Genomic DNA, 12,031 nt, shown 5'->3' on the forward strand with positions numbered 1-12,031 from the left:
TAACTTTATAATAATTTTTTTATCAAACAAATTATCTCATAATAGGGCAGTAAAACCCTTTGAAGGGAATAAAGACTAACTTATTCAGTGTTAGTTCTTTGTAGATTTCCTTATATATCATACTGTTAAGGAAATTATAAACAAAATTCCATATTTGAAAAGATGAAATACGGACATAAACCTTCTGAAATATACTCAGAATGCATTTACAAATATTTAGTCCAAAGTTAATATTCAATTTTTATAATGTTGGTGGATTTATTAAAAAGGTATTATGGCTTTAAGGCTTGGCCCATCTTTCCATCAAGCCATAGAGTTTCCATTTTCTTTTTTTTTTAAGTATATTTTATTGATTATATTGTTACAATAGTTCCAATTTTTTCCCGTTTGCTCCCCTCCGCCCAGCACCCACCATCCCCCAACAACCTGTCCCCCAAGTCCATGCCCATGGGTCATACATACAAGCTCTCCTGCCTCACCCTTTCATATATTATTTTTTTAATAATTAATTAATTAATTTAACAATAAAAAAGAACAATCCCTCCCTCTTAGACTTAAGACCCTTTATAATCTTATAAAAGACGATGGGTGAGGTCTCGAGCTCTTCTAACTGCTTCAAGCTGGACATGGTCATCGTCCTACCTACCCTTGAGTCCAGAAACCCCTAATAAGAGTGGGGGTGTGGAGGGGAGGGTGGCCTTCCCATGTGGGGAAGGATCATGCCGACTCCAGGTCGATTGGCTGTCCCCAGACAACAGCATGCTTGATTTAACAGGCTGGCATCCTTGTTGTATTCTGGAGGCAACAGAGTTGGCAACAGGGTTAAAAGACATTCAATCCATAACCACTAGATGACAAAAGACAGGTATTAATTTTTCAATGTCCACATTAGGGAAAAGAAGGGCTTCTTTGGAGGAAGGTGTGCCAGGTACATCTCACCTATCCAAAACCCTTTTGCCCATTATATTTAGTTTGGGCTGAGGGAAATATTTTAGGTTTCCCCCCTCTCAGACCTCTGGGCTCTTCCTGTCCAAGCCATTAGGACAGAAAAGAGAAACCAGTTTTAAAGTGAAGCCCACAGACCACCCCATTCTTCACCAACCCAGCCATTTAGTTCAGCCAAACCATTGAGTCTCAGGAGGCAGCGATGCAGACAGGATTAAGTGAGGCCTATACATACAGACAATCACTCAGATAATGAGATCATAGGCTTATGCCCTTTGAAAAAAGAAAACACGTGTTAATTTATGTAACATAACCCACATACAAGTCTCTAAGTCTGTAGGACTGTCTTATCAGAAAGACATCCAGTTGCAAGGCATTTGACATTCTTCTTATCTGTAAATTAAACATCTTTGATAATGCCACAGACATAGTTTACCTTTCAAATGAAAATAAATTTTAAATGAAAAGAAACCTTAAAAATGGTTAGCTACACTACTTTGTAGTCCACCACTGATCATTGTGATTTTTCTTGAATAATGATTTTTCTCCCTAAGATTACCCTCCTTGTCATTAAAGGGACTGCATTAAGTCCATTTTTAATTTATCCTGTTCATTTTCATAAACACAACAAGAGCAGAAAATGATCACTTATGATCTTTAGTTCTGCTTTGCTGGAACTTACGCAAGGAACATTTTGGATGACCTTCAGTCTGCCCTTCAGGACACAGAAGCAGAACCACATACCTGGCATTCAGCCTTGCCTGTAGACACCTGTCTTTTCCAAGTCCTTCTGGTTTTCCAATGTACCTTAAGGTCCTTTCTAGCCATCTTTCAGGAAAACAACCTTCATTCCTTCCCTGGAAAGATTGCCATGGACCGCACATCCAAACAAGGTACCAGACCTTTTATCTCGTGGGCTTTTATTACCTTTTAAAGTCAATCCCAGTTCCTCGGGGCTTTTTTGTAACAACCAGAGCCCAAGCATATCTCCTTTAGGTATGACATCCCAGTCAAAGTCTTAATAAAAAAAACCTCTATTAATAACTGGTCTTATTAGTTTTATGCAAAGAAACTTATGTCATTACTTACTTCTTCAGAATGCCAAACTCTGGAGGGATCAGATAGGGAGAAAAATATACAGTGTGAAGGAAAATCCTTGTCCTTCTAATATTCATTGAACTTGCATTTCCATTCTTTATATTTTCATTTTTTTCCCCCACTAAAAATTTTTGTTTATTTTTCCATTACAGTTGTCCCACTTTTATCCCCCTCTTGCTTCCCTGCACCCTGTCCCCCCTTCTCCCACATTCAGTCCCCACCCAGTTGTCCATGTCCATGGGTCATTTATACATGTTCTTTGACTAGACCCTTCCCCTTCTTACCCCCTTCTCTCCCTCCCATCTCCCCCTTTGTTACTGTTACTTTATTCCTTGTTTACATACCTCTGGTTCAATTTTGCTCATTTGTTTGTGTTGTTCACTAGTTTCCTGTAATAGGTGATAGCATAAGGTATTTTTCTTTCGTCGTCTGGCTTATTTCGCTAAGCATAATTGTCTCTAGTTCCATCCATGTTGTTGCAAATGGTAGAAGTTCCTTCTTTCTTTCAGTAGTCATTCATTGTCATTTTCCCCCTTTGTACTCGTGTTCCTCTCTGTCTCTCTCTGTTTTTTCATCTTCTTAAAGTAGACCCTATAGCATCTCTTGCAACGCTGGTTTGGGAGAGATGTATTCTTTTAGCTTTCTTTTGTCTTGGAAACTCCTTATTTCACCTTCCATTTTGAATAAGAGTGTTGCTGGGTAGAGTATTCTTGGTTGTAGGCCTTTGTTTTTCATTGCTTGCAATATTTTTTGCCATTCCCTTCTGGCTTATAGTGTTTCTGCTGAGAAATCTAATGATAGCCTTATTGGAGCTCCCTTGTATGTTATTAGTTGTTTCTCTCTTGCTGCTTTTAGGATTCTCTTTTTGTCTTTCAATGTTACCATTTTAATTATGATGTGTCTTGAAGTGGGCCTGTTGGGGTTCATTTTCACTGGGACCCCTTGTTCTTCCTGGACTTGCATGACTCTTTCCCTCCTCATGTTAGGGAAGTTTTCTGTTATTAGTTTTTCAAAGAGGTTTTCTATCCCTTGCTCTTCTTCTCCTTCTGGAATTCTTATGATATGGATATTATTACGTTTCATGTTGTCCTGCAGCTGTCTTAGAGCCTCTTCAGTCTTGTTCAGTCTTTTTTCATTTTGTTGCACTGTCTGGGAGTTTTTGTCTACATTGTCTTCCAGCTCGCTGATCCGATCTTCTGCTTCCTCTAGCCTGCTTTTAATTCCTTCTACTGTGTTCTTCAATTCAGAGATTGTATTCTTCATTTCCTCCTGGCTCTTATTGATAGTTTCTATGTCCTTTTTCATTCTGGTGTAATTCTCAGTAAGTTCCTTATAGTTTCTCTGGAGTTCTTTGTAGTTTCCGCTGAGCTCATTGAGCTTCTCCATAATCCATGTTTTGAATTCCATATCTGATAGTTTGCTCCCCTTTATTTCATTTAGCACTCTTTCTGGGGATTCTACCTTTCCTTTCAATGGGGACTTGTTTCTCTGTCGCCCCATTTTTGTGATTGCTATTGTTTGTCGGTGCTTCTTAGAATGATCTGCACTTCCTGGATCTGCCCCTGGTGGCGTCAGATCCTGTACCAGTCTGGGCCTAGGCAGCCTGTTGGAGACTTCCAGGGATCTACTGCCTTTGTCTGACTTCTTTACTTGTTAATCTGTTCAATCTGTAATTAGCCGTCAGGCTTAAGGATCGTGGGTGTGGCAGCTTAATTCCTGTAGGCAGGGCTTTTGCTTCCCCGCAGGCTGACGCCACTTGGAGGGGGGAAGGGGGTGGAATGTCTGCCTGCAGTACTGGGGATGAGTCAGCACTGGGACATGGTCAGCTGCTTCCCCAGTTCTCCTCTCAAAGCCACCACACCAAACTCTCCCCAAGCGTCTCTAGTCCTCTCTGCCTTCCCTTCGCTTGAGCCCAGGGTAAGTGGGGGCCAAAATATTTTCGTATGTGATCTGCTTAAGACTCTGGCTAGTAAGAAACCCTGTGGCTTTTTGCTTTTCTCAGCTGGATACTATTTTACTTTCCACTCTGTTGCTGTAGGCTGGGAAGCTCAGCTGGGGGTTTAGACCCTGCCCTTCTCATGGGGAACCCCCGGCTGCTGAGCTGTTTCTCAGTCCCTTCAGCTGCCACCTGTGTGAGCCCAGCCAGCCCTTCTGCATCTCCGCACTCCCTACTGGTCACGTTGTGATGTAGCAGCCTTTCCTGTCTCTCCGTGGTTATAAGACTTCTCTCCAGCTAGTGTTCAGTTGGTTATTCCAGATGATTTCCCCAAAATTAAGTTGTAAATCCAGACTAGTTCTGGGAGGAGGTTAGTGTAGCTTCCACTTACTCTTCCGCCATCTTGTTTCTCTCGAGTTTCCATTTTTTTAAAATCAGTTTTACTTCCATTTTAATTACTACTGTCTTTTTCTAATAACTATCCCTTCACAGCTGAGGAAAATATATAAAATGGGTGTGTTTGAATTAAGGATCCTCTCCCTCTCTCCCTCTGTTAGAATAGAAAAACAATTGAACTGGAAACAAAAAGAGTTGGGAAATAACAAAATAAAACCCAAAACGGTTGGGAGCAAAAAAGACTCTAAGGAAGGAATACTAAATACCAGCCATTGGTCCTTTAAAGCTGCACTGCTATGTCCAGAAACAATGGCCATGGCCTTCCAGTTTAATATTGAATTTTTGGAAGAAAAGTCAAAAAAGATGATTGAGAAAGAGACATGCTCCTTTCTAGAGTTTCAAAATACAGAATTAAAAATCTTTCCCAAATCAAAATTGGTGCTTTTAAGTCTCCTGAGTTACTTTATGGTTTCAGTTTTACTTCCAGTGTCCATCTCCTCCCTTTGATCTCGATACTAATAGCAGAAATCCCCAGGAACCTGCAGCCCCTCTGCAGCCTTCCTGCTTTCCCTGACACCCAGTATCTGTATATTTCTTTATATTGATGGAGCTAACCTAGAGGGGGGTTTTGTTGTCTGATTTTTGTCTGTGTTTTTTTAAACCCTCTGTATGATCTTGTCACATGTGCTAAACTAAACCCCAACTGAGAGCAGGGAAAGCCAATTAACAAATTTGTAAATTATATTTTATATTCTGAAAATCTTTCTTTTAATTAGCCCTTCAAGTTCATGGAAACATGCCTGTAAGTGAAATTTATGCAGATCTCTGTTCAGATTTTAAGGACATAGTTTCTTTTTACAAATACAATGGTAATTATCAAAGGGGCAACATTTAAGTAGTACATACAAAATTTATGCAACTTCTGTAAGAAGCAGGTACAAAAATCCCATAATTCTATAAATCAAAATAATGAACCATATAGGAAAGTATTGTTCATTGCTGGGTTAACTGTTATTTGCTGCTGTGGTTTTAGACTCAGAGAAGTTTTTGCAACAGCACCACGTACCAGGTAGCCTTTTCCCAGCTGTATTGCAAAGCCCCATAGAGCAGGAAACCATTCACAAGGTGCTTTCCAGTGACGGTAGGCAGACTTTCCTAACAAAACCACCAGAGCTACCACTGGGGCATCACTGAACCTCACAGTTACCAGGTTTTCCCTGCTCTGCTAAAGGGAAAGCAGAAATGGACAATGTGCTACTCCCCAAATGTTTTGGGCCCTTTGTCATCCACTTACCATCCCAATCTGGAAATTAATGTATACAATGTATAGGTAATGTATGTGTAATGTATAATGTATAAGATTAACACATAATGTGGAAGATCAGAACTGCAATTTGAATTATTTTTATGAGTGACTTTATTGTGCTATTAGCTTCAAGAACAATTAAATCAGCCAGAACATAAAGATGAGTATCTGTTGGCCTTTTTACTTTTCAGAATATGAAGTGATATCCAGAGAGAATGGGTCATTCAGTGGGAAGAACAAGTCCATTCAAATTACAAATCAAACCTTCTCCACAGTAGAAAATCTAAAACCAGATACAAGGTAAGCCACCATTGCTATTACAGGAATTAAATGGCATCAGCCCTCTGTGTCTTCAGGGAGGGTCTAGTTTGTATCTCATTCTCTGGTTCTCCACACACAGCACTAGATACCTCTAGAGTCATGTTTTGCAACTACGCAAGTTATTGGTGGGGATACAAGAGCTACCACGATGCTCTAGTAAGCTAATGGTATAGCTTTGAAAAATAGAAGGTCATTAGTACCAAATGGTGATATTACATACCAAAATTTAGAGAAGGAAAAGTCTGTGGACTAGAGACACCTGGAGTGTACATGATGTAACCTAGATTTGAAGTACAGAAGAATTTAGCTGGTATGCTGGAATGGAGAGGGCAAGGAAATAAAAGCCATGTGACAAATATAGGTTAAAGTCTGTAATAGTTAATGCTTAAAGTAGCTAGACTAGTCCCAGACATAGCAATCCTTTGCTTTTTGGGATCTTTTTATCATAGACAAATGAGAACAGATTTTTGAAGAGATATAAATAATATTAGCATTGTTCTCTAATTAACAACTTTTCTTGGTATCCCTCATTATACATTGATACCAGGTTGTTTATATCACTGTATAGTTTTGTAATCAGAGAAGGAAAACTCTGACTCCAAAAAACCTCCGCTGCCTTGCGGCATACCTCTTCAGGGGAAAGGCTAAGGGAGTAAACCCTGACAGAAAATCCGGAGCCGGAGTCCCTAAGGCGGTTTTGACGTTGTAGTCAACACCGGCAACTCCTGCGGCGCACCTGAAGCCAAGCTGTATCGACTCCGTCTTTCCCTTGGACCCTTCAGCTGCGAAGAGAGGGGGGGTCTGCTGCATGGGCAACAGCAGACCCTCCATATCACCCTGCCCAGGCTCTGTAGCTTCAGCGTCATCGCAAGATGTCGATTCAACACGGGAGGAGACAGATACCGTGTCACTCCCGAGTCGGACTGCACAGCCATTCTCGGCGGTGCAGATAGACTCTTTTTTTTTTTTTTTTTTTTTTATTTTGGTTTTTCAATTACAGTTATCCCCTTTTCCCCCAATTTCTCTCCCCCACCCAGCCCACCCCCTCTCCCGCAATCATATCCCTCCCCGTTGTCTATGTCCATGAGTCTTTTATACAGGCTCTTTAATTAAACCCTTCCCTTACTTATCCCCCTTCTCTCCCTCTCCCCTCCCCCCTATTGACTTCTATTCTGCTCTTTGTTCTATTTAGTTCCTTTGTTTGTGTTGTTCTTTAGTTTCCTGTATTAGGTGATATCATATGGTATTTTTCTTTCTTTGCCTGGCTTATTTCACTAAGCATAATTCTCTCTAGTTCCATCCATGTTGTTGCAAATGGTAGGAGTTCCTTCTTTCTTTCTGCTACATAGTATTCCATTGTGTAAATGTACCACAGTTTTTTGATCCACTCATCTACAGATGGGCACTTAGGTTGTTTCCAGCACTTAGCTATTGTAAACAGTGCTGCTATGAACATAGGAGTGCATAAGTTCTTTTGAATTGGTGTTTCAAGATTCTTCGGGTATAATCCTAGTAGTGGAGTCGCTGGTTCAAAAGGCAGTTCCATTTTTAATCTTTTGAGGTAATTCCATACTGTTCTCCATAGTGGCTGCACCAGTCTGCATTCCCACCAACAGTGCAGTAGGGTTCCCGTTTCTCCACATCCTCGCCAGCACTTGTTGCTTGTTGATTTGTTGATGATGGCCATTCTGACTGGTGTAAGGTGGTATCTCATTGTGGTTTTTATTTGCATCTCCCTGATGGCTAATGATGTTGAGCATTTTTTCATGTGTCTATGGACCTTCTGTATGTCCTCTTCGGAGAAGTGTTTGTTCAGGTCCCTTGCCCATTTTTTAATTGGGTTGTTTGTTTTCTTGATGTTGAGTCGTATCAGCTCTTTATATATTTTGGAAATCAGTCCCCTGTCTGTGATGTCATTGGCAAATATGTTTTCCCATATGGTTGGTTTCCTTTTCATTTTGCTGATGTTTTCTTTTGCTGAGCAGAAACTCTTCAGTTTGATGTAATCCCATTTATTTATTTTTTCCTTTATTTCTCTTGCTTTAGGAGATGTATCCGTGAAGAGATTGTTACGTGAGATATCTGATATTTTCTTGCCTATGTTTTCCTCTAGGACTTTTATGGTGTCACGGCTTACATTTAAGTCTTTGATCCATCTTGAGTTTATTCTCGTGTGTGGTGTAAGTTGGTGGTCTAGTTTCATTTTTTTGCAGGTCCCTATCCAGTTCTCCCAGCACCATTTGTTAAAGAGGCTCTTCTCACTCCATTTTATGTTCCTTCCTCCTTTATCAAAGATTAGTTGACCATAGAGGCCTGGGTTTATTTCTGGACTCTCTATTCTGTTCCACTGATCTATATGTCTGTTCTTATGCCAGTACCATACTGTTTTGATTACAGTGGCTTTGTAGTATTGTTTGATATCTGGTGTTGTGATTCCTCCTGCTGTGTTCTTCTGTCTCAAGATTGCTTTTGCTATTCGGGGTCTTTTTTGGTTCCATATGAATTTATGGAGTATTTGTTCTAGGTCTGTGAAATATGTCATTGGTATTTTAATAGGGATTGCATTGAATTTGTAAATTGCTTTGGGTAGTATGGCCATTTTGATGATGTTGATTCTTCCCATCCAAGAACATGGTATTTGCTTCCATTTATTTGTTTCTTCCTTAATTTCTTTCTTCAATGTTATATAATTTTCAGAGTACAGGTCTTTTATCTCTTTGGTTAAGTTTACTCCTAGGTACTTTATTTTTCTTGTTGCTATAGTAAATGGTATTTTCTTTTTTGTCTCTGTCTCTGCTATTTTATTGTTGGTGTACAGAAATGCCTTGGATTTCTGTATATTTATTTTGTACCCTGCGATTTTGCCAAATTCACTTATTATATTAAGTAGTCTTTTAGTGGAGTTTATAGGATTTTCTAGGTATACTATCATATCATCTGCATATAATGAAAGTTTCACTTCCTCTTTCCCAATTTGGATTCCTTTTATTTCTTTTTCTTGTCTGATTGCTGTGGCTAGGACTTCCAACACTATGTTGAAAAGGAGTGGAGAGAGTGGACAACCTTGTCTCGTTCCTGAGTTCAGGGGGAATGCTTTCAGTTTTTGTCCATTGAGTATGATGTTGGCCTCAGGCTTCTCATATATAGCCTTAATTATGTTAAGATATGCTCCCTTTATTCCCATTTTGCTGAGTGTTTTCATCATAAATGGGTGTTGAACTTTATCAAATGCTTTTTCTGCATCTATTGATATGATCATGTGATTTTTGTCTTTCATTCTGTTTAGGTGGTGTATTATATTTATTGATTTGCGAATATTAAACCATCCTTGCATCCCTGGAATGAAGCCCACTTGATCATGATGTATGATCTTTTTGATGTGTTGCTGGATCCTGTTTGCCAATATTTTATTGAGGATTTTAGCATCGATGTTCATCAGTGATATTGGCCTGTAGTTTTCTTTCTTTGTTGTGTCTTGACCTGGTTTGGGGATTAGGATAATACTGGCTTCATAGAAAGAGTTTGGGATTTTCCCTTCTTCTTGGATTTTTTGGAACAGTTTGAGGAGGATAGGAGTTAGTTCTTCCCTGAATGTTTTGTAGAATTCGCCTGTGAAGCCATCCGGTCCAGGGCTTTTGTGTGCCGGGAGATTTTGGATTACTGTTACAATTTCCTTCTTTGTTATTGGTCTGTTGAGACTTTCCACTTCTTCTTGATTCAGTTTTGGAAGGTTGTATGTTTCTAGAAATTTGTCCATTTCTTCTAGATTGTCAAATTTCTTGTCATACAGTTGTCTGAAGTAATTTCTAACTATCATTTGTATTTCTGAGGTATCAGTCGTGATTTCTCCTCTTTCATTTCTGATTTTGTTTATTTGTGTCTTCTCTCTTTTTTTCTTGATTAGACTGGCTAGAGGCTTGTCGATTTTGTTGATTTTTTCGAAGAACCAGCTCCTAGTTTCGTTGATCTTTTGGATTGTTTGTTTAGTCTCTATGTCATTTAGTTCTGCTCTGATCTTGATGATTTCATTCCTTCTTCTTGCCCTAGGCTTTGTTTGTTGTTGTTGTTCTAGTTCTTGTAGCATTGTGGTTAGGTTTTTTATTTGAGATTCTTCTAGCCTTTTCAGATATGCCTGTATTGCTATAAACTTCCCTCTCAGGACTGCTTTTGCTGTGTCCCACAGGTTTTGGGTTGTTGTGTGCTCATTATCATTAGTTTCTAGAAATTTCTTGATTGCTTCTTTGATGTCATTGTTAACCCATTCATTATTTAATAGCATGTTATTCAATCTCCATGAGTTTGGGTGTCTTTGATTTTTTCCTCTGAGGTTGATTTCTAGTTTCAAGGCATTGTGATCTGAAAAGATGCTTGATATGATTTCAATTTTCTTGAATTTGTTGAGGCTTGTTTTGTGACCTATCATGTGGTCTATCTTTGAAAATGTCCCATGTGCACTTGAAAAGAATGTATATTTTGCTTCTTTGGGGTGAAAAGTTCTATATATATCAGTTAGATCCATGTGGTTTAGTGTGTTGTTCAATGCCTGTATATCCTTGGTGTTTCTTTGCTTTGATGATCTGTCTATTGTTGATAATGGAGTGTTGAAGTCCCCTACTATGAGTGTGTTGTTGTTGATATCCTTTTTGTGGTCTTCTAGTATTTGCTTTATGTATTTGGGTGCTCCTATGTTGGGTGCATATATGTTTATCAAAGTCATATCTTCTTGATGGATTGTTCCTTTAAGTATTATGAAATGTCCTTCTTTGTCTCTTTTTATTGTCCTTGCTTTAAAATCCATTTTGTCTGATATGAGAACTGCTACCCCGGCTTTTTTTTCCGGTCCGTTTGCTTGGAATATTTTTTTATATCCCTTTACTTTCAGTCTGTGTAAATCTTTTGTTTTGAGGTGTGTTTCTTGTAGACAGCAAATATGTGGGTCCTGTTTTCTGATCCATTCCGTTACCCTATGTCTTTTAATTGGAGCATTTAATCCATTTACATTTAAGGTTATTATTGACGTGTATTTATTCATTTCCCTTTGTACCTCTGTTCCTCTCCTCTCTTGTTTTTTCCTTCTTTTTTCTTAGAACAGTCCCTTTAGCATCTCTTGCAATGCTGGTTTGGTGGAGATGTATTCTTTCAGTCTTCCTTTGTCTGAGAAACTCCTTATTTCACCTTCTATTTTGAATGAGAGCCTTGCTGGGTAGAGTATTCTTGGTTGTAGGCCTTTGTTTTTCATTGCTTGAAATATTTTTGACCATTCCCTTCTGGCTTGTAATGTTTCTGTTGAGAAATCAGTTGATAGCCTTATCGGAGCTCCCTTGTATGTTATTTGCTGCTTTTCTCTTGCTGCTTTTAGGATTCTCTCTTTGTCTTGGAATGTTGCCATTTTAACTATGATGTGCCTTGGAGTGGGTTTTTGGGGGTTCCTCTTGATTGGAACTCTCAGTGCTTCTTGGACTTGCATAGCTTTTCCTCTCATCAGGTTCGGAAAATTTTCTGTCACTATTTCTCCTATCAGATTTTCAATTCCATGTTCCTTTTCTTCTTCCTCTCGTATTCCGATGATCCTTAAATTATTTTTCCTAATGCTATCCTGTAATTCCCTTACATCTTGTTCATATTTTTTCAATCGTTTTTCATTTTGCTGTATTGTCTGGGAGTTTTTCTCTACATTATCTTCTAACTCACTAATCCGATCTTCTGCTTCGTTTAGTCTGCTTTTGACTGATTCTACTGTGTTTTTCAGTTCAGAGATTGTATTCTTAAGTTCTTCCTGGTTCTTGTTAACGATTTCTATGTCTTTTTTTATGCTGGTGTAGTTCTCTGCAAGTTCCCTGTAATTTTCTTGGAGCTGCTGGTAACTTCCTTGAAGGTTGTCATAGTTGATTTTAAGGATGTTGAGTATATTGAGCTTCTTTACCACCATTGTTTTGAATTCCATGTCTGACATTTGGGCTATGTCTATTTCGTCTATCTCTCTTTCTGAGGATTCCTCTTTTCTTTTCATTGAGGGGTTATTTTTGCGT

General features: G+C 38.9%; 1 protein-coding gene across 1 annotated transcript in view; it reads left to right on the forward strand.

Annotated features, from left to right (window-relative positions):
• The window catches only part of ABI3BP (ABI family member 3 binding protein), a 266,911-nt gene that overhangs the window by 226,955 nt on the left and 27,925 nt on the right, over positions 1–12,031 (forward strand). The window contains exon 57 of the mRNA XM_090276076.1: positions 5,873–5,981. Coding sequence (XP_090132202.1) covers positions 5,873–5,981 — 109 coding nt within the window. The remainder of the gene's footprint in view (positions 1–5,872; positions 5,982–12,031) is intronic.

The sequence above is a fragment of the Furipterus horrens genome, unplaced genomic scaffold (assembly GCF_987537825.1).
Source record: "Furipterus horrens unplaced genomic scaffold, mFurHor1.1.pri manual_scaffold_1, whole genome shotgun sequence".
NCBI classification, from domain to species: domain Eukaryota; kingdom Metazoa; phylum Chordata; class Mammalia; order Chiroptera; family Furipteridae; genus Furipterus; species Furipterus horrens.